The sequence below is a fragment of the Nematolebias whitei genome, chromosome 6 (genome assembly GCF_014905685.2).
Source record: "Nematolebias whitei isolate Nwh7 chromosome 6, NemWhi1, whole genome shotgun sequence".
Taxonomy (NCBI): domain Eukaryota; kingdom Metazoa; phylum Chordata; class Actinopteri; order Cyprinodontiformes; family Rivulidae; genus Nematolebias; species Nematolebias whitei.
This window is the reverse complement of record NC_056503.1, coordinates 53,054,222-53,077,511: the sequence shown is the minus strand read 5'-3', so window position 1 is coordinate 53,077,511 and position 23,290 is coordinate 53,054,222. Positions and strand designations below refer to the sequence as shown.

General features: G+C 42.2%; 1 protein-coding gene across 1 annotated transcript in view; it reads right to left on the bottom strand.

The window, feature by feature from the left end:
* usp32 (ubiquitin specific peptidase 32) overlaps positions 1–23,290 on the bottom strand; it is a 296,302-nt gene that overhangs the window by 190,135 nt on the left and 82,877 nt on the right. Inside the window, exons 6-9 of the mRNA XM_037677753.1 lie at positions 21,436–21,567; positions 7,288–7,395; positions 6,922–7,037; positions 2,376–2,438 (exon numbers count right to left, since the gene is read on the bottom strand). Of these exons, the coding sequence (XP_037533681.1) occupies positions 2,376–2,438; positions 6,922–7,037; positions 7,288–7,395; positions 21,436–21,567 (419 nt within the window). The remainder of the gene's footprint in view (positions 1–2,375; positions 2,439–6,921; positions 7,038–7,287; positions 7,396–21,435; positions 21,568–23,290) is intronic.

Sequence of the window (23,290 nt, the reverse complement as noted above, 5' to 3'; positions counted from 1 at the left end):
ATATATATATATATATATATATATATAAATATATATACATATACACACACATATATTTACACATATACACACACATATATTTACACATATACACACATATATATACATACACATATACACACACATATATTTACACATATACACACATATATATACATACACATATACACACATATATATACATACACATATACACACATATATATATACATATACACACATATGTACACATATATACACATATACACACATATATATGTACATATACATATATACACACATACATATACATATGTACACACATATATATATACATATATACACACATATATATATATACATATATACACACATATATATATACATATATACACACATATATATACATATATACACATATACACACATATATATGTACATATACATATATACACACATATACATATACATATGTACACACACATATATATACATATATACACACACATATATATACATATATACACACACATATATATACATATATACACAAACATACACACACATATATATACATATATACACACATATATATATATATACATATATACACACATATATATATACATATATATATATATACATACATACATACATATATATATATATATATATATACATACATACATACATACATACATATATATACATACATACATATACATACATACATACACATACATACATACATACATACATACACATACATATATACATACATACATACATACACATACATATATACATACATACATACACATACATATATACATACATACATACATACACATATATATATACATACATACATATACATATATATACATACATACATACATACATATACATATATATACATACATACATTCATATACGACGATAATCAGACAATCAATACAGACACAAGGGAGAACAGACAGGGGGAAGGCCCACTAGATGGTGCCATCCCTACACTATGTTTACATGCGCAAAATTCTTTGACCTGAATGAAATGTTTTCAGATTAAATACTTCAAATGTATCATTTACACGGGCATAATCCATTCATGACAAGCGTTTGCATCCAGCGGGCTTTGTTCTGAACAGAAGTATTGACATGTGCAGAGTGGTGAACTTTCCGTAAAAAAAACACAGAAGTAGTTCTACGTCCGGTTTACTTCTGGGATGAACGTAAACAAACCTGAGCACCCAAAATGGACCTGCAACAGGTTTTAATGACGGTGGAGATGTTTCTGCACTCCTTGACTGAGCTACAGGTGACACAGATCATTTTGAGCTCTTTCAAAGTTTCTAGTAGAAATGCTGTGTCGCTCACTGACCTGTTTTGCTTCCTCAACATGCTAATATTATTAGCGTTAGCCAGGCGGAAATGACAAAGTCGCACATGCGCAGTCAGGTCAGTTTTTCACCATCGGAAAAAATGAACAGATCAAGTATTTACATGCACACCTTCGGATTATGAATCGGCATAAACCACCCATCTCATTATAATTACAAATTCTTTCAAATCGAACTGAATTAACAAAAAATAATCAGAATGGGGCGTTTACATGACGCATTTTTATTCTGAATGGCCATTTAATCGGATTACTTATGTCCATGTAAACATAGCTACTGAACCCCTCATTGCCTCCAATGTGTGTCCCATTGGTGTATGAATGTGATAAAGCACTGATTATTCTTTGTAAAAAGTTAAATAGTAGAGTGCTGTATGAATGGGTAAATGAGGACACAGATCATAGTGTAAAGCACTTTGAATATCTCAATAAGATAGAAAGGCCCTATTTAGGTAAAGTCCATTTACCATCTCAGATCACTGAGTATCACTCAGCCCCCTGTGAATAGCAAGCAGCCATCAGGACACTAACGAGCCACTGTTAGGCTGATGGTCCTCCTTTAGCATGTGAACAGCTAGCTTTGAATGTCAAAAACAAACTGGTTGATTCACTACGAGAAGGTACTATTTATAAGAGTGAGCTTTGTACAGCTCCTCAGACTGAAGAAGTCTTTCGAATAAAAGACGAAACGTTGCTACAATTTTGAATTTTTATTTTCTTGAACCCATCCAGAGGACCTGACAATTTTTTTTAGATCTACTCGGTTTGTTTCAACTCAGGTCAGGTTCATAGAAAGGTCTTTCAGGCTAATGGGCTCATTTTGGCAGGTTTAAAAATTAGTACACAATAACTCTCTTCATCATGACACTGTTAAACTTGGGGGAGTTGTAGAAAGCTAAAAGAAAAGGAACGTTTTAAGAGATGAGGCCACATTCACAGGATGAATGGAACTCGTGTAGTGCAATATCTTTGCAACACTTGTAACAAAGATATTCCTTACCTGGGTTGTGTCATGCATTTTCAGAATTTCCTCAACTATGTTTGACACACAACAGTCCAGCTCCTGCAAAGGTAAAACAATAAATCAATTTAAAGTAGTCAACACTCAACCTGTCCTAATTTGGCGTATTAAAATGTCCGTCCGTCCATCCATTATTTTTACCCGCTTCTTTCTTTTCCGGTCATGGGGGTCGCTGGTGCCCGTATCTAGCAATCACTGTGTGATAGACAGGGTACACCCTGGACAGGATGCAAGTCCATCACAGGGCCACAAAGAGACAAAAAAAAACACTCATACCTATGGACAATTTAGAGTTACCAATTAGCATAGCATACACTTTTTTGGTCTGTGGGAAGAAACTGAGTATACAAAGAATACCCATTCATGTACAAAGAAAACAGGCAAAGTCAACCCAAAAAGGTCCCTGGACAGGACTCTATCCGGCAACCTTCTCACTGAGAGGCAAAAGCAAGATTGGGGGCTAATTGCTACAGGCTGTTCAGTCCTTATTTAAGCGGTGCTTGGTTTTTGTTTGCATTGCCGGTAGTAAGTCAGACTCCTTCGGGGAGGAAGTTGGACTATGCCAGGGCTGCCCATTGTCATTGATTCTGTTCATAACTTTCATGAACAAAACTTCTCAGTGCACCAGCGGGCGGAGGGAGTCCGGTTCGGTGGCCTGGGGATTTCACCTCTGCTATTTGTGGATGATGTGGTCCTGTTGGCGTCATGATCTTCAACACTCACTGGAGACGTTCGCAGCAGTGTGAAGTGGCTGGGATGAGAATCAGCACCTCCAAATCTGAGTCCATGGTCCTCAATCAGAAAAGGGTGGATTGTTCTCTTCAGGTCGTGGGTGAGGTTCTGCCTCAAGTGGAGGAGTTCAAGTATCTCGGGGTTTCATTCAGGAGTGAGGGAAGTATGGAGTGATTGACAGACAGATTGGTGCAACATCTGCAGTATTGTGGACTCTGCACCAGTCCATTGTGGTAAAGGGGGAGCTGATCTGTAAAGCAAAGCTCTCTGTTTATCAGTCAGTCTACGTTCCTACTTTCACCTGTGGTCGTGAAGTCTGGGTAGTGACCGAAAGAATGACATTGTAGACATAGGCGGTTGAAATGTGTTTCTTCCGCAGGATAGCTAGACCCTCCTGTAGTGAACTTAATCTGAGGTCAAGACTAAGCCTAAGGTCAAAACTCTTGACCTTAAGAACCTTGTGGGACAGGAACTGTCATTTCATTGATTTGAATCCAGAAATACAGGTTCACCCATCCTGAGACTTTCGTTCTTGAAAATTCAAGTGGAAGAACACTCTCTGTTCTATTATCATTACTATTTTACAAATGTTGATAATCAAAGTGTCTTAGTTCAAAAACCATTTTAGATGTTGCAGTGAACTAATCAATTTATTAACTGTGTAATGATTTTTAATTCTCATGCAAAGTTAGAACTCATGTCAAAGCTGTTACAGAGTAATTATGCATTTTCTGATTTCTGCCTTTGAATGAGCAAGTGTGCGTTTCCAGGGTCAGGAGTCGAAGCAGACATGTGTTGGAACAACTGCCTTGTTTTCATCCTCTCAGACGTCAACAGGGGGGTTTTGGCACCTGTTTCTAAAACTCGCCAAAACAAAACTCTCTCTGTCTGTGAGAACATTTCTGATCTGTTCCATAACAATTCTTGCTGTCTTCTAACCTCTTACGTCACAAAACACACCCCGTCTGGTCGGTTCTGACCAATGGGAAGACTCCCGAATGAACCGGGAAAAGGGCTCTTTAAAATGTCGGTACTTCCTGGTCTACACAGTTCTGTGGGTTCTGTTGGATACACGGTTCTGTCGAGTTGGAGAAGTTCGGCGGCGCGGACAGTTCTGATATGTCCTAGCGCTGGGCAGTAGCTGTGGGAGCCGGGAAGATCCTGACATGACAACAGAGCTCTTCCGAGTTTCATGGGATTATAACATTTTCCACTGAGGTGAGCTGTGGCGGACAGAATCTCGCCGCTACTCCGGACGAGTAACAGCATCCTACGGAGACGCTGAAAGGGTGCGTTAAACGGAATCTCGCCTGAGACATCTCCAGGTAAAAGAGTCGATTTCACCACCTAAGTGTACTGTAAGGAAGAAGCTGAAGAAAGCCCGGAGAGTGCCGTTCTGTTCAACACTCTACCTCAACCACCATCTTTCTCCCCTTTAAACTTCATCTTTTCATCTTTAAACTCTTCTATCAAGTAGATATTCTTCCAGATATTTTAGAAATGTCTGTGTAAAGTGCTCATCCACCGCCGTGTGGGTAAAAGATCATAATTGTACAGTTTTCATAAATGTCTGTGGTGAAGCAACGGAAAAATCATGGCCGTATGATTTTTCTTGATCGATTGCTTATGTTGTTATTTTCATAATTTGCCAAATTAATGTAAATGTTTGATGTTAAACTTTGATTCTGTAAATAAATGACCGCATTCATTTTGATGGGTCAAAGATAAATGACGTCTCACGTTTGCATTTCTTTAAATTCAATGCACGTTTTATTCAGTCCAGAAAAATGAGGAATCCGTGTTAATTGATGAATATATCTGAGCATCTGTTCATCTACACTCCCTTAGAGATAGGGTGAAAAGTTCAGTTATCTGGGAGAAACTTGGGAGTAAAACCGCTGCTCCTCCACACTATATGGAGCCAATTGAGGTGGTTCAGGCATCTGGTATGGATGCTTCCTGGGCAGCTCCCTAGAGAGGTGGTTCGGGCATGTCTGACTGAGAGGAGACCCTGGGGAAGACCCAGGACACGCTTGAGAGACTATGTCACTTTGTTGGCCTGGAAACACCTTGGAGTCCTCCCAGAAGAGCTAGAGGAGGTGGCTGTGGAAAGAGATGTCTGTGCCTCCCTACTCAAGATGCTGCCTCCACAATCTGACTTTGGAAGAAGAGGAAGATAATGGATGGACGGATGGTTTGGTATAAGTTCATGTGTCCATCCCTGCTCCGTAACAACTTCATTGTACTTTAACATACTTCTTTAAAGTTAGATTTGATACCATCAGTCTCAGCTATAATTGTATCTAAAGTACTATATGATCAGCTAAAGCAGGCTGAAAATTATTCCTACAATTTTTTATAAACATATTGTATCTGTGAAATGTAAGAATTATTTGATTTCAAATTACACAAGGTTCAAAGACTTTTGGCAGCTCCTAAATGAAGCATAGTAAGGGGATAAAAAAAATTTAAAAACACAACACAAGTCGGTTAAGCCCCCAGTATACTCCCACGTACGTCCGTTCACGCGTACGTACGCACGTACTGTATGCAGAGGGTTCAGACTTCATACTCGAGCGTACACCCTGAGCAGCTGCAGTCAGTTCCACAGACAAGGGGCGTTTACCTTTGGGACAAATTGAGGTCGCCGATTGGTCATTTGCTGACACACCTACTGGATTGATTGACAGATCGAAGGGGAAAAAAAAGAGCGCTGGCAGCCTCAGCTGCAGCAGTGTTCTGTGTTTATATGTTGATAATAAAAAGTTCTAAAACAAAAAAAAAAAACAAGAAGCGCTGGTCCTGCAGCCCACACATCAGACCAGCCCAACAAGAAATCTCCAGACCCTCCCGCAGCCACGCTGGACCTGAGTTTATAATTCGCTCGTGACAAATTCTTTCATTTCTCACCATTTCAGTCATGAAGTCAACGGAGGAGGAAGAGAGCATTTGTCTTTTGGCAAAAAAACAAAAGGAAAGGCCAGACCAGGGATGAAGAAGGGGAATTTAATACAATGGTGTCACATACAAAACAGTCCGTCGCCGGGCAGTTTATTGTGCGACACCGCATACACGTACGCGGTCATAAAAATTGAGCTTTGCACGACATGCCCTGAGGGGGTAAGCTCGAACCTCTGTGTACGTACGTACGTACGTGCGTGCGTGCGTATCTCCGCGTATGGACGTACGCAGGAGTCTACTGGGGGCTTTATTTGTCAATGTAGATCCACTAATGTGGTCTTCAAATGGAAGAAGGCCAGAGTGTATTACAGGAACTGAGACCCATTCATAGGCATCATCATTAACTTTTTTGTGTTTTTTGTTTTTTTAAACAAGGACTAAGAATAATGCAAACACTTTATCTTTGTAATGACTGCTGAATATCTGTGATGCTACACAATCAGGAAAATGTCACTGTTGTTTGATGAATAAAAGAAAAAGAAAATATCAATGACACATTTGTATGTTTTGAGAAAAGTGGAAAGGAGATACAACTTGGTATAGACGAGAGCAAGCAGGAAATCTGGTTAAATAATATCTCTGCTGTTAGTGTACTTCAGGTCAAAACAGAAAATTGACAAAACAGGAGCACAGAAAACATCGCTTTAACATCCAAATTATTTGGGGTTTTTTCTGCGAAGTGTAGATGAAACTAAAATTTACATGCCATCAAAGCCACCTGTTAACCAAACCTGAGACTGCTGTTGGAGAAAAAGTTCAAAACACACCGATTTAGTCTTGGTGATTTATGTGTTCATATCAATGTGACAATACAGCCTGTGGGTTTACTTACAGGGATCGTGTCAATGCGATTGTCCTTCCACACCTCCAACAACGCCACTACCATTTCATGGAGTTCATCTCTAGACAGAACCCCATCACGGTCTACATCAAACACTTTGAAGCAAACTGGCAGTAAAAAAAAGTCAGATAAAAATATGGATTCACAGCACAACACTGACAGATCTCTTCAAGTTTAAATGGTAAATTAAAGCATCAGTTAAAAGACTATTAGCAATACAACAATGTACCAATCACAAAACATTTTCACTTTTAATTATTATTCATAATACGGTCATAAAAATGTATATTGTACTTGTTATGACAATTCTAAATGATAATTAATAATGGGTAAACAATTAAATTTCAGCATGCTTACATTTCTGTCTCTCAGCGATGGGCCCCCTGCAGCATGCAGAGAGTCCACAGGAGATCTCTTTAAAGTCAATGTGATTGTCCCGATTTTCATCAAAAGCATGAAACAAGCCTGAAATACAACAGCAAACACTCAGATTATGTTTGTACAAAAAACAAGTGTTTAGGAAGTCAAACGCCATTCTATAAGGTCAAAAATAAGAACTTGAGTTTGTGAGTTAATATTTATATATATTTTCAAAAGTTTAAATAGTTTGAATCAAACACTGACACCCACTAAGTTGTCACTGTAAGCTTAGTTGATTTCTATAAACAGTATATTTTTGGAGACTTTGTGTAATGGTTTCTTTAAACTAAAATTACAAATCACAAAAAAAAGTTAAATCATGTCATCTGGACAGTTTCTTTTTGGGAGATTTTTGTCATTCATCCAAAGGACTTCATCAGTCTAAGCCTGCCAGCAAGAACGGATGCTGATGGTCCTTATATGAATGTGTAAAGCCAGTTTCTGTGAAATCCACAGTAGGTTGGCTTGAACCACCACAATGAGGTACTATTTATAAGAGAGTTTGGTGGCAGGCCTCAGATTGATGAAGTCTTCAGATGAAAGACGAAACGTTTCTCCCTAAAATAAACTGTCCAGGTGACATGATTTAACCTTTTTTGTGATTTAGCTTGATTGAGCTTACGAACCTTTTGTTTGTCTTTTTTTATTTTTTACTACAAATGTTTTGTATACATGCACACGTTCACAATGGGTTGCAACTTTTAGAGACTATTTTATTACATTTACATTAATATATAATATAAATAAATATAATTTGATAGTTGGGGACTAAAAATGGCAGAGGTGGGGGGTCATTGAGTCCAAGTGGGCCATGTTCCACACCTCAGATGAGATGTTCAGACAAGATGGCCGTGCTCAGAGCAGCCGCAGTTTCACAGGGTCTTAGTGAGATCCCAGTTTTCAGGAGTTTTGAAAAACAGACTCAAAACCTGACTGCACGCATTAAGCATGTGAATTATAGCCAAATCAAAACTGATGAGGATGAAAAAGGACTTAATGCTGAATACAGCAGCAATCAATAACAACCTTAAAACTAAGCTGGGCAGACTGCACCTTTTACGGACATCAGCGTGGAGACAGCAGCGCTCAAACGGCAAGAGGAGGCGCCGTGTCCAGGGGGAAGAAGAGAGGTTGCCGGGCTGGTGTGTTAGTGCAGCTGAAAGCTAACGCTAGGACTGGCAGACTCCCGATATCCTCTCTCTTTCTGTCCAAAGTCCACTCCTTGGATAACAAGATGGATCTGCATCGACTAAGAGTGGGTGTCTCAGAGGAGATGAGGGAATGTGTAGTACTCTATCTCACAGAGACATGGCTGAACAGCGACATGCCGAACACAGCCTTCCAGCTAGACAACAGACTTTTTCTTCGAGTGGACCGCTGCAGCAAAAAAACGGGAAAGACGCAGAAAGAGGGAGTATGTGTTTAGATAAATAAAGGTTGGTCCACAAACTGTACGCTGACAAAGAGTACATGCTCCAAGGCTTTAGAGCAACTAACTGTGAAGTATCCATTAATTTTCTTCTGCTTATCCAGGGTTGGGTCGCGTGGGTAGCAGCCTAAGTAGGGAGGCCCAGACTTCCATCTCCACAGCCACTTGGTCCAGCTCCTCCGGGGGAATCCCGAGGCATTCCCAGGCCAGCCGAGAAACATAGTCCCTCCAGCGTGTCCTGGGTCTTCCTCTGGGTCTCCTTCCGGTGGGACGTGTCCGGAACACCTCACCAGGGAGGCGTCCAGGAGGCATCCTAAACAGATGCCCGAGTCACATCAACTGGCTCCTCTCGACGTGGAGAAGCAGCAGCTCTACTCCGAGTCCCTCCCGGATGATCGAGCTTCTCACCCTATCTTTAAGGGAGAGCCCAGACACCCTGCGGAGAAAACTCATTTCGGCCGCTTGTATCCGAGATCTCGTTCTTTCGGTCACAACCCAAAGCTCATGACCATAGATGAGGTGTGCTTCACGGAGTCATGGCTCAACGAGAAGACCCCGGACTCCGCGCTCTATCTCGAGGGGTTCCAGCTCCTCCGCGCTGACAGACAGCGGGGACTTTCCAGAGAAAAGAAAAAAGGCAGAGGAGTCTCTTTTTTTTTTATCAACAACGCCTGGTGCTTCGACGTGACAGTGATCTCCCAGCACTGCTCTCCTTCTCTGGAATATCTCTTCATAAACTGCAAACCATTCTACTCTCCACGTGAGCTAACTTCATTTATTCTGGTCGCTGTTTACATCCCACCGTGCGCGGATGTGCACGAGGCTGAACGCGCGCTCGCGGATCAGATTACGAGTGTAGAGCAAACTTTTCTGGACTCCCTTGTTATTATCCTTGGAGATTTTAACAAAGCAAACCTCAGGCATGAACTACTTAAATATAAACAGTTTGTTAAATGCCCGACCAGAGAAGGAAACACGCTGGATCACTGTTACACCACAGTGAGCGGTGCTTATCGTGCTGTGCCTCGTGTTGCCCTGGGTCTCTCAGATCATGAGATGATTCACCTCATACCTGCACACAGACAGAGACTGAAGCTCTCAAAACCTGTGGTGAGGACATCCAAAAAGTAGACCAGTGAAGCTGTGGAGGAGCTACGCACGTGTTTGGACACCACAGACTGGGACCTGTTCAGGGCTTCTACAGACAGTCTAGACAAATACACAAACACTGTGACATCATATATACATTTCTGTGAGGACAGCATCATCCCATCATGCTCCAGAGTCATTTTGAATAATGATAAACCCTGGTTTACATCCAAACTAAGACAGCTTCGTCAGTAGAAGGAGGCTGCTTTCAGAGAGGGGGACAGAGACAACTACAGACGTGCGAAGTATGGATTTAGCAAGGAGGTGTCAAAGGCTAAATCCAGGTACAACACACGGCTGGAACAACAGTTTTCTGCAAATGACTCTGCCTCTGTCTGGAGGGGGCTGAAAAATTAATAGCAATCCTGAGTTAAAGGGAATTAACGTTTTTGATAGAGAATACAAGATTAGTCAATTTGCCGATGACAGCATTGTTTTTAAAAAATGATTTAATGGTTGAAAGAGCCCTTAATACAATTTCACTATTCTCTAAGTCTTCAGGTCTAGGACTTAACATTAACAAATGTGAGATCCTTCCCATTCATACTTGTATTCATAAAAACATCCAGTCAATCAGAGTCGTACATGAAGTTAAATATTTGGGTGTACTAGTATCTAAGAATGCAGTTAGAAGGGAAGATGATAACATCTCAAACCGCTTAGTAGATATGAAACAAAGTCTCAGCCGTTGGTTGACAAGAGATCTGACTATTTTTGGAAGGAACCTGTTGACTAAAGCAGATGGCATTTCCAAGGCTGTTTATCCACGTCATTCTATGTATAGATCACCACAAAACATAAGAAAAGCCAACTCCATTATCTTTCAGTTTTTGTGGAAAAATAAGACTCATTATGTTAAAAGGTCCCAACTAGTTAAAAACATGAGCATGGTGGTATTAATGCACTAGACTTTGAAGCAATGGTTGGAACATTTAGGACTAAATGGTTAAAAACTTGTTTACAACAACTAAATTCAATGTGGTTTCATATCCCTGCCTCCATTTTTAAGCAGCTAAGAAGAATTGACTTCCTTGCAAGGTGTGACTTTGAAGTGACGAAGATTCCAGTTAAATTATCAAACTTCCACAAACAAGTTCTTCAGTTCTGGAAAATGATATTTCACCATAACTTCTCACCTCATGGATCAACTTTGTGGAAGAATAGAGCAATCACAGTGGGCAGAAAGTCAACATTTAGAAAAGACTGGTATGAAAAAGGCATCATTTTTGTAACAGACATCTTGGATTGTAATGGAGATCTTTTAAATTTCTCATCTTTTGTTAGAAAATATAACCTTAGCTGCTGCCATAAAGACTTTATGAAGGTATGTAAAGCAATCCCTTTAGCCTTGATTCAGTTAATTAAAAATATCATTATGTATTCTAAGGTGACTGTTTGGATGCCACATTAAAACTAAATGACTGTAGTTTAGTTGATCTCAAATGTAATAAGATGATCAATGAATGCATGCGACAAACGATTTACTATGATTACAACGGATTCATTCACGAAACCTCCCAATATAAATCATAAAACCATAATGACTTCTGCTCATTCAAAATTTGTCAAATGGCCTATATCTCCTAAAGTGAAAGAAAACCATTTTAAAATAATAAATAAGATCTATCCAGTAGCCATGTTTCTGCACAGAAGGTTTAAATTTGAGGTGGATTTGTGTACCTTCTGTAAATCTGAAGATGAATCTCTTGAACATTTGTTTTTTTCATGTCAATACTCACAAAGTTTCTGGACTGACATTACAAACTGGATTAATCTAAAACTGAACATTCCTCCCTTTGATGCTGATGCCATTTTATTTTATATGGATAATTTAAGCTCAGCTTACTCTGATGCTATAAATATAGTCATCCTTATAGCAAAGTACCACATTCATTGTAGTAAGTGGAGGGACACTCAGCCCTGCTTCCCGTGTTTTATGAACAAATTCAAGTTGTACTATTCTTCAATAAGTAGATTAAAAAACTGGAAAACTGCTAGAACCATTTCACAACAGATATAAAAAAACATGTTGTTTTAAGTTTCTCATATTGTTTTGCTCCATTTTGTTTCTTATGTTTATTCTTTTCATTTAATGTTTTTTATATATTTATTACTCAATTTTTATCATTTTGTAACCCCCCGAGCTTGTAAACTGTAGTTCTGACACCCTTCACGTGTGTTTGTATATATCTTTCTCTTTTGTAGTGTTTTGTAGTTCTGTGTGTTATTAATAAAAAAAAATTTAAAAAAAATTTAAAAAAAGAAGCACAAAAAAACAATAAAGCACGAATCAAACTTTCAAAAAAAAAAAAAATAGGGGGCTGAAAGAGATAACTAATTACAAGCCCAGAGCACCTCATTCTACAGACAATCTAACTGGCAAACGATCTGAACGACTTCTATTCACGCTTTGAAGTCATGGACTCACATTCCTCCATCTTCCACACCAACCCCAGCCCAACTGGTTTAACCACTTGGGACTGCCCCCGACAACCCCCTGCTATCTCTGTACAAGAGGATGAAGTAAGGAGGCTTTTTAAAAGGCTGAACACACATAAGGCTGCAGGCCCAGATCTTGTGTCACCCTCCACGCTGAGACATTGTGCTGGAGAGTTAGCTTCGGTCTTCACAGGGATCTTTAACTCTTCACTGGAGTCATGCCACGTCCCAGCCTGTTTCAAGTCCTCCATCATTGTCCCTGTCCCCAAGAAGCCACGTGTCACATGACCAAATGACTACAGACCTGTAGCTCTCACGTCTGTAGTCATGAAAACCTTTGAACGCTTGGTTTCATCTCACCTCAAGTCCATCACCAACCCCCTCCTGGACCCCCTGCAGTTTGCCTACAGGGCCAACAGGTCTGTAGATGATACAATAAACCTGGCTCTTCACTTCATCCTGCAGCACCTGGACTCCCCAGGAACCTACGCCAGGATCCTGTTTGTGGACTTCAGCTCTGCATTTAACACCATCCTCCCTGCTCTGCTCCAAGACAAGCTCTCCATGCTCCATGTACCTGACTCCACCTGCAGGTGGATCACAGACTTCCTGACAGACCGGAGTCAGTGCGTGCGGCTGGGGAGAGCTGTCTCGGACACTCATTAGACTATAAGCACAGGATCTCCACAGGGCTGTGTGCTTTCCCCCCTGCTTTTCTCCCTGTACACCAACTGCAGCACCTCCAGCCATGACTCTGTGAAACTTATTAAGTTTGCAGATGACACCACCCTCATCAGGCTCATCTCGGACGGTGATGAGTCTGCATACAGGAGGGAGGTGGACCGGCTGGTGACCTGGTGCAGCAGCAACAACCTGGAACTCAATGCCCAGAAGACAGTGGAGATGATTGTGGATTTCAGGAAAGCCACAGCCCCTCTTCCCCCCTCACCTGTAATGATACCTCCATCACCACTGCGAACTCTTATCGGTTCCTCGGCACCACCATCACCCAGGACCTCAAGTGGGAGCCGACCATCAGCTCCCTCATCAAGAAGGCCCAGCAGAGACTGTACTTCCTGCGACAGCTGAAGAAGGCCAAGCTGCCGGCCAAGCTGATGGTGCCGTTCTACACAGCCATCACCGAGTCCATCCTCAGCTCCTCCATCACGGTGTGGTACGCCGGGGCCACTGCCAGGGACAGACTGAGACTGTAGCGCGTTGTGCGCTCAGCTGAGAAGGTGATCGGCTGCAGCCTTCCATCCCTCCACGACCTGTACGTCTCCAGGACTGTGAGGCGAGCAGGTCGGATCACAGCTGACCCTGCTCACCCTGCACACGGACTGTTTGAACCACTCCCCTCAGGCAGGAGGCTTCGGTCCATTCGGACCAGAACCTCCCGCCATAAGAACAGTTTTTTCCCCTCTGCTGTTGGACTCCTGAACACTCATAATGTTACCTCATAATTTTTGCTTTGGTCACATTATATCTGTATTATAATTGAATACTCCATCTGTACTGTTCTCTAAGCTTTTTTATTGTTTTCTATTGTATGGGTGTACACGTTTTATGTTATGTTTTCATTTTTACTTTATTTATGGGTGTACACATGTTTTATGTTATGTTTTCATTTTTACTTTATTTATGGGTGTACATGTTTTATGTTATGTTTTCATTTAACTTTATTTTATTTTACTTTATTACTATTCGCAACTTTATGTCGAAGCAAATTCCTAGTTTGTGAACCTTGTTCATTGACATGGCAATAATAAACTGATTCTGATTCTGATGAGGGTAGGAACGTAGATCGATCGGTAAATTGAGAGCTTCACCTTTTGACTCAGCTCTCTCTTCACCACGACAGACCTGTACAGCGCCCACTTCACTGCAGATGCTGCACCTATCCGCCTATCGATCTCACGTTCCATTTCTCCCTCATTCTTGAACAAGACCCCAAGATACTTGAACTCCTCAACTTGGGGCATGACCTCCTCCCTGACCCGGAGAGGGCACTCTACCCTTTTCCGGCTCAAGACCATGGCCTCATGACTGTGAAGTATCGACCACATTATTTACCCCGCTAGTTTACAGCAGTATACATAACAGCTGTTTACATAGCTTCTGACACTGATGCTAAAGATGCCCAGAAGGAGCTAAATAATAATATCAGCTCGCTTCAAAACAAACACCCAGAGGCTTTTTATGTGGTGGTTGGTGATTTTAACCACATAAATCTGAATGAGACACTGCCAAGTTATCAGCATGTGACCCTTCGTACACGAGGAAATAACACACTATACTGTGTTTATACCAACGTAAAAGACGCATATAAAGCCGTATACCCCCCCCATCTCGGATTCTCTGATCACATATCAATCTTTGTGTCTCCTGCTTACCTGCCCCTGCTGAGACGCTCCAGACCAACACAAAAGAAATTAGAGGGGTGGGTAAGAAACAGTGACTATATACTGAAAGACTGCTTTGAACACACAGACTGGCAGATCTTCAGGGAAGCTGCTGTTAAGGAGGGGGGAGCGCTAGACTTTGAGAAAAACACATCCTCAGTCCTGTGTTACATTAGTAAGTGTGCTGATGACGTCACCACCTTCAGAAATGTAAAGAGCTATCCGAACCAAAAGTCCTAGCTGAAAGCAGAGCTTTGCACCCTGCTGGAAGCAAGGGACACTGCCTTCAGGTCTGGCAATTCACAGAAGCTGAGGAAGTTAGAGCTGGATCCTGGTATTAAAAGGGCCAAGCAGCATATGCACAGAAGATCCAGGGACAATTATCCTCACAAGACCCAAAGAACATGTGGAAGGGCATTAAGTGCATAACAGATTATAATACCATACCATACCACTTTATTTATAGAGCATTTAAAACAGCTACAAGGCCAACCAAAGTGCTGTACAGACAAAACAACAGGTAACACACAAAGCAAAATACAAAATGAGGTAAATCAGAATATAGACATAAAAACGATGCAGAATAATGACGACAAACCAGTATAGAGCATACAGGTTCAAGACACAGATCATCTGGTGTTGAAAGCTACTGAATAGTAGTGAGTTTTTAAGCGGGACTTGAAAACCGAGAGGGAGGGGGCCTGTCTGACAAGCAGAGGTAACTCGTTCCAGAGTCTTGGTCCTGCTACAGAGAAGGCTCTGTCACCTCTACGCTTAAGACGAGTTCCTGGAACTGTGAGGAGCAACTGGTCCGCTGACCTCAGGGAACGTGGTGGGACATACGGTTGTAGCAGATCAGAGAGATGGGGGGGGGCGAAACTGTTCAGTGATTTGTAGACATACCTGAGTATTTTGAACTGGATTCTAAGGTGAACTGGTAACCAGTGCAGTGAGGCCAAAACTGGTGTAATGTGCTCTCTTTTGCCTGTACTGGTTAAAAATCGGGCTGCTGCATTCTGGACCAGTTGTGGTCGTGCAATGGAGGTCTGACTGATACTAAACAGGAGTGAATTGCAGTAATCAAGCCTAGATGTAATGAATGCATGTATTACTGTCTCCAGGTTCTTTTTGGACAATATGGGCTTCAGTTTAGACAGCCGCCTCAGTTGGAAGAAGCATGATTTAACAATCATGTTTACATGATTGTTAAGTTTCAGGGAAGGGTCCATTATCACGTCCAGATTAGTGACTCTTTGTTTTTCTGACAGGGTTAGAGCGGAAAGGTCGAGACAGTGGTTTGTGATCGTGTCGTTGGGAGGGAACAACATGACTTCAGACTTCTTTTCATTGAAACTCAAGAAATTTAAAGCCATCCAGTCCCTGATGTCAGCCAGGCAGTTGAGCAGCGGTTGAATAGAGCACGTACCATTGTGTCTTAGGGGGAAGTAAATTTGACAGTCATCGGCATAGAAGTGGAAGAGCATGTTGTGTTTTCGGAAAATAGCACCAAGCGGCAGCAGGTATAAAGAGAATAGGAGGGGACCCAGGATGGACCCCTGCGGAACCTCCCATTTAAGCTATGCCTCTGCAGAACTAAAATCCTTGATGGAGACACAAAAGGATCTGTCAGCGAGATATGATCTGAACCAATTGAGGGCTGACCCTGTGACGCCCACCCACTGCTCCAACCTAGCAATGAGGATCTCATGGTCAATGGTGTCAAAGGCGGCTGTGAGGTCCAACAGGACAAGCAGCACAGAATCACCAGTATCTGTGAATCTGAAGATGTCGTTAAAGACCTTCAGCAGGACAGTTTCAGTGCTGTGGAGAGGTTTAAAGCCAGACTGGAAAAGCTCTAAGATGGCGTTATCCTCCAGGAAGCACTTCAACTGGGACTCGACTATTTTCTCTAGTACTTTAGAAACAAATGGGAGTTTGGAGACAGGTCGGAAGTTGGAAACGACTGAGGGGTCAAGGTATAGATTTTTCAGGAGAGGCTGGACAGCAGCATGTTTAAAGGATTTTGGCACCACACCAGTGGATAAACTACTGTTTACTATATCAAGAATGGACGGACCTAGAGTTGGAAAAACCTCCTTTAGTAGTCGAGGGGGGACCACATCAAAGGGGGAACCAGAAGGTTTCAAGTTGCACATGACCTGCTCTAGAGAAGATAGAGTGATGGGTTCAAAATGGTCAAAAGGAGCTACAGATAGAGGTGGGATGGATGGGTCATGAGTTAGAGAGGAAATGAGAGCCCTGGTGGTCGCAATTTTTCCAAAAAGAAATATAAGAAGTTGTCGCACAGCTCAGTTGAGGCTTCCAGAGGTGATGGTTCAGTGAGGTGGAGAACAGAGTTTAGGGTGGAGAAGAGGACACGTGGGTTGTGAGAGTTTGAGGTAATTATATCAAAGTAGTATTTGGATTTAGCAGCTTTTACTACTTTCTGATAATGGCACCAACTCTCTAAGTATTTGAAAAGAGACCTGCAGCCTGTCTTTCCTCCACTTTGTATAATGGCAGAGGTGCACAATGCCCGAATGATCCATCACTGCTTGATGCTCTCAACAGATTCTATGCATGCTTTGAGGACCGGAACAGACCACCCAGCACCAGACTCACCTTATCACAGGAAGAAGAGTTCCTCAGCGTGATCTCAGCAGAAGTAAGGAGTACTTTCAGAAGGATTAATCCTCACAAGACAACCGGCCCCGACAACATCCCGGGGAAGGTGCTGAACAACTGTGCGGATCAACTCTGCAAGATGCTGGCTGACATATTTAACTCCTCCCTCACCCTGGCAACGGTTCCCACCTCCCTCAAAACTGCCATCATTATCCCACTTCCAAAAAGCTCTACAGTGACTGATTTGAATGACTATTGGCCGGTAGCCCTCACCCCGATAGTCGCTAAATGCTTTGAAAAGCTGGTCATGATCCGCATCAAAGCTAACATCAACATCAACGAGGATCCTCATCAGTACGCATACCATGAGAATCAATCAACAGAAGATGCCATCTCCTCTGTGGTCCAGACTGCTCTCGTCCACTTGGAGCAGGACTCCTACGTCCGTATGCTCTTTGTGGACTTCACATCTGCCTTCAACACCATGATTCCTCAGACCCTGATAGACAAACTAATCAAACTAGGACTAAGTTCCTCTCTATGCAACTGGGTCCTAGACTTCTTAACCAGCAGACCAGTCTGTGAGGATCCACGACTTCTCCTCCTCCACCAAAATTCTTAGCACCGGCTTCCCCCAAGGCTATGTGTTGAGCCCCCTTCTGTTCACTCTGCTAATGTATAACTGTACATGACCCATCCAGGCTGTCATATTCAGGTGGATCATATAGGCGGATATATAGGATCATAGGCGGATGTCATATTCATAATCAGGTCTCTCTTGTAAATGAGTCCTCAAGGCTCAATGGGATTACCTGTCTAAATAAAGGTTGAATGAATATTGTAAAGTTTTCAGACAATACAGGGATGGTTGGATGCACCAAAAACAATGATGAGTCCAGCTATAGGCAGTAGGTGGAACTAGGGGTGGGCGATATGGCTCAAATATAATATTGTGATATTTCAGAGAATTCTGACGATAATGATAAATTTTGTGTTATAACTAAAAAAAAAAAAAAAAAAACAGAAATCATACACCTTACATCGGGGAAACTAAACAGCCACTAGCCAAAAGGATGGACCAGCACAGAAGATCAACATCATCAGGCCAGGACTCTGCGGTCTACGCTCATCTCCAGGCCAGCGGTCACTCTTTCAGGGATGAAGATGTTCACATCCTGGATGGTTTGAGAGAGGAGTAAAGGAGGCCATCTTTGTGAAAAGAAATCGTCCATCATTAAACAGGGGTGGAGGCCTACGTGTTCAATTGTCCCCCTCTTACAATGCTGTGATTGCTAGTATCACTCAACCCCCTGTGAATAGTAAACAGCCATCAGGTGCTAATGATCCATCGTTAGGCCGATGGTCCTTCTTGAGCATGTGAGCAGCTGGTTTTGGTTGTCAGCAGCAAACTGGTTGATCCACTCTGAGTAGGTGCTATTTAAGAGACTGAGCTGAATACAGCACCTCAGACTGCGGAAGTCTTTCGGATGAAAGACGAAACTTTTCTACTTTTTTTTTTGTTCTTATTGAGTAAAGTATTCAGCCTAAAAATAAAAATGATCCTTCTGTTATTGAGATTGAAAAAGTTTGCACCAAATATAAACAAAATCCACCACAAAAACTAAAGTGCAGGTGCAGTTTCCCAACATAACTAAATATTTTTATTTATTTACCCTTTATTTATACAGGTATTCTCATTGAGCCACGAGAACTCATTTTCAACAGAGACCTGTTTAAGGAGCAGATGGTGGGGGTTAAGGGCCTTGCTCAGGGGCCTAGAGTGGGGCGAATGAGGGTGGAGGGAAGTGTGGGTGTTTCACCTTTTCCACCCACATTTTTTTGATGTTGACAGTACCGGGAGTTGAACCTGCAACTTTCCGATCACAGGCCCATCTTCTAACATCTGCGCCACCACTCCCCAATAAATAAATATATAAATAAAATGAAGCTTAAGATCTGTTGAGCATAAATGTAACATACAACAAAATATATGTTGTATTTAAATGAGCTGTATTTCCAGAAGTTGTAACAAGGTGATCAGCTGACCCTGAAGCTTGTGGTGTTTCAGCTTCTTCTGTTCCTGCAGGAATGATTAATTTCTCTGATGCTCTGTCTCTGATCACCTGACTCTCTCTGTTCTTGTTCCATGGACTGTGGAACACAGCTGAGCTGCGCATGTTTGTACCAGCAGTTTAGAGCAGGAGGACCCAGCCAAGCTGTGCCCGCACCAGTAGCCCAGAGCAGGGTGGGGGGAGAGAAAAAAGCCGAGCTGCGCTGGTGTGGAAGGGGAGAGATAGTTGAGCCGTCAGTCTGTACCCGCAGTTTAGAGCTGGATGGAGAAACGCAGCCGAGCCGCACATCGTTTGTTTTTAGCATTTTAGCTAGCTAGTATTGTGCCCAGCTAATTAGCATTATGCCAGTACCGACAGGTGGTGGTGGTGTGGGGGGGGTGGGGGGGTGTTGCAGTTTGGTTCAGTAGTTCGGTGCACTCAGTTCTGTTAATGAGGCGGGGCAAAAACTGACGTACTTATGTCATGAAATTAGCACATCGTGATATCATTTATTTTCCCGGGCAAGCTTTTTTTTTTACTGGTATTATCGTGAACAATATGATATGGCCCAGCTCTATTGTGAGGCTACCCGCCTTGTGTGAAGGCATGTGCCGTGCTTCGAGCACTCAGACTCAGATGCTTTGTGAGCTAAGCTGTAAGCTGGACGAGATTTCTGAGAATCGCAGGCCAATTGCGGTTCCTGGAACTCGCTAGCGTGAAGAAATCAACCTTGGAGAAGGCTATAAGCACGGCCCGGTAGAGTGACCACAAAATATGGCTGTTTGGAGTCGCCATTGAAACGTACCAGCAGGACTAGGGAGGCGGACAAAAAAAAATCAAGCAGAGTCGGCCTGACACAAAACAGATGTTATCTGAATCTGGCTTTCCCACTTGGCCTTGAATAGGCTAACTATTTCAAATTTCTCCTGGAGGTTATGTGAACAAAAAGCTCTGCTTTGCTACTCCCCCTACCCGCTCCGTTCCCAAGGACATCTATGGATCTGTATCAGAGCTGAGCCGGCTGATAGACAAGGTGCCATCTCTCATTAGGAATATGGAACTTGCTGGCAGTGTCCACCGCCTTTGTCAGCCACCTCTTGCATAAATGTATTATGATGTCATTGGTATGTTGTTGTTTATGTGCGAGGTCTTTTTTGCAACTTTCACACTGTGCCGTGATCAAGACATAGTGTGAGATATGATTCTTTTTTACCTCCGCTCCCCTCATGTTTCTCTTTTCCTTATCTGCTTTTGTCTGTCTGAAACAAGTCTCTCTTGTAAATGAGTACTCGAGGATCAATGGGAACTTGTATAAATAAAAGGTTGAATGAATGCTGCACTGGACTCTTACCGCAGCACCTTCAGTTCTAGACTGAGACCACCGAGACGCTCCACAGAGCGCCACAGAGCGCCACAAGAAGTCCTTCCTCTATGTGGCAATCAAACTTTTCAACTCCTCCCCATTTTCTACACATAGGACAAAATAAAAATTCCTGCACTACAATAAACACTTTAATGTTTCTGTCTGCACCTGACCTGTTATAGACCTTAATTGTTGGTATTTTGATGTTCTCTGGTATTTTTATATCAGAAATTTTGTGAAATTCCTACCTAAATTGACCCCAGTCTACATAAAAAGTGCCACAGCTAGAGCTGCCACTATTTGCGCTTGCAAATAATGTTCAAGTAATAAAGTTCAAATAACTGCAGAGCTTTGAGTAATAATGTGTTGACAAATTCACAGCAATGTAAAAGTCTATCAAATAGCGTTCACATAAACTGCTATTAAAGTTTGAAGACTGGAAGTTATTTTAAGATGGCTTTGGTCTTTCCACTTTGGTCTTGGCCTTCTTCAGTATTTATATAATGTTCAAGTTGAAGATCTCAACAATTCAATGTGAGCCAGACATTTTTTAAATGAAATGAACTGTAATATGACTAATAAAACAAATGTGTCTCAATAACATTTTGGTAAAGATCTTGTACTTACCTTCACTCAGTGAGGCATGGATGGGAGGAGACACCAGCGGGACAAAAGTTTCCAAGTCAAAACGACCAGTCCTGGACTGAGCTTTGAGCAGCCAGTAGCGCTTCTCCAAGTCAATGATGTCAGACTCCTCCACTGCAGAAGAAGATAAGAGATCAAGTCATGACAAGAACTGTAATTTAAGAGCAAATATGGCTGCTCATTCAAGCACAAAATGCACAGCTGTCAATCAACACTTTCCAAAGAGTAAGTAACTAATGAGGAAGCAAAGGTTCAAATACCGAAACAAAAACTGCCTGTTAAGCATTCGTGTCCTGATGTAAGGGAAGACATACTTTTTTTGGGTGGGGTGGAAGTATTTTATAAGTGCATGCTAAGTTAGTTTTATTTATAGTACATTTTATAGACAGTGATGTGAAAAGGTATTTGCCCTCTTACAAAAGTCTTTCATTTGTGTATATTTTATAACACACTTTTTAGATAATCAAACTAATGTTAATATCATACAAGGATAGCCTGAGGAAAAACAATGTATTTTTCACATATTGTTTACTTTTAGAGTCAGAGTCAGAGATTCTTTATTGTCATTCGCACCTCATGTGGTACATGTGGTGGAGCGAAATTATGTACACAGGGTCCCAGTTACATCCAACAATAAAATGTATAAGAAAAACAGTAATAACATCTAAGATATGAACTAAGAAAAACATCAACTAAATATACACTAAGCACTCATAACATAAAACATTGAACATCAGCACAAACATGAACATGAGTCTGTGAGCAGATGTGCACGCATGAACACATCAACACTGAAACAGATCAGCAGCGACATGAAACAGATCAGCAGCAACATGATATGGTTTTTCACAGTGATTATTCTAGTTAGAGATTCATGAGTCTAACAGCCTCAGGGTAGACGCTGTTCCTCAGTCTAGTGGTTCTAAACTTAATGCTCCTCAACCTCCTTCCTGAGGGGAGTGGGGCAAAAAGTGTGTGTGCTGGGTGAGTGGGGTCCTTCATGATGCAGGTGGCCCTCTTCCTGCATCTGGAGGTGTAGATGTCTGTGATAGTGGGGAGGCTGACTCCAACATCTTCTGTGCAGCCTTCACCACTCTCTGCAAAGCTTTTCTTTACGCAACTGTGCAGCCTCCATGCCACACGTTGATGCTGGAGCACAGGATGCTCTCCACTGCACACCTGTAGAAGGAGGTGAGGACTGAGCTTCCCTCAGCCGTCTGAGGAAGTAGAGTCTCTGATGAGCTTTCTTGATCAGGCTGGTGGTGGTGTTGCTCCAGCTGAGATTGTCATTCATGTGTACACCCAAGTACTTGTAGCTGGAGACCACTTCCACCGCAGATCCTCTTATGTTCAGGGGGGTGTAGGTGTTTTTGTTCCTTCTGAAGTCTACAATCATCTCCTTTGTCTTCTTCACATTGATGTGAATGTTATTCTCTCTGCACCAGCTCTCCAGGTGTTCCACCTCTTGCCTGTAGCTGGACTCATCATTGTTTGTGATGCATCCCACCACCGCTGTATCATCTGCAAACTTTACAATGTGACAGCCTGGATGGGTAGCTGCACAATCATATGTGAGCAGAGTAAACAGAAGGGGGCTCAACACACATCCCTGAGGAGAGCCAGTGCTGAGGGTTATGGTGGAGGAGGAGAGGTTGTGGATCCTCACTAACTGTGGTCTGTTTGTTAAAAAGTCTAGTACCCAGTTGCAGATGGAGGGGCTTAGTCCTAGTGTGGATAGTTTGTCCATCAGGGTTTGGGGGATCATGGTGTTGAAGGCGGATGTGAAGTCCACAAAGAGCATACGGACGTAAGAGTTTTTCTGCTCCAGGTGGTTGAG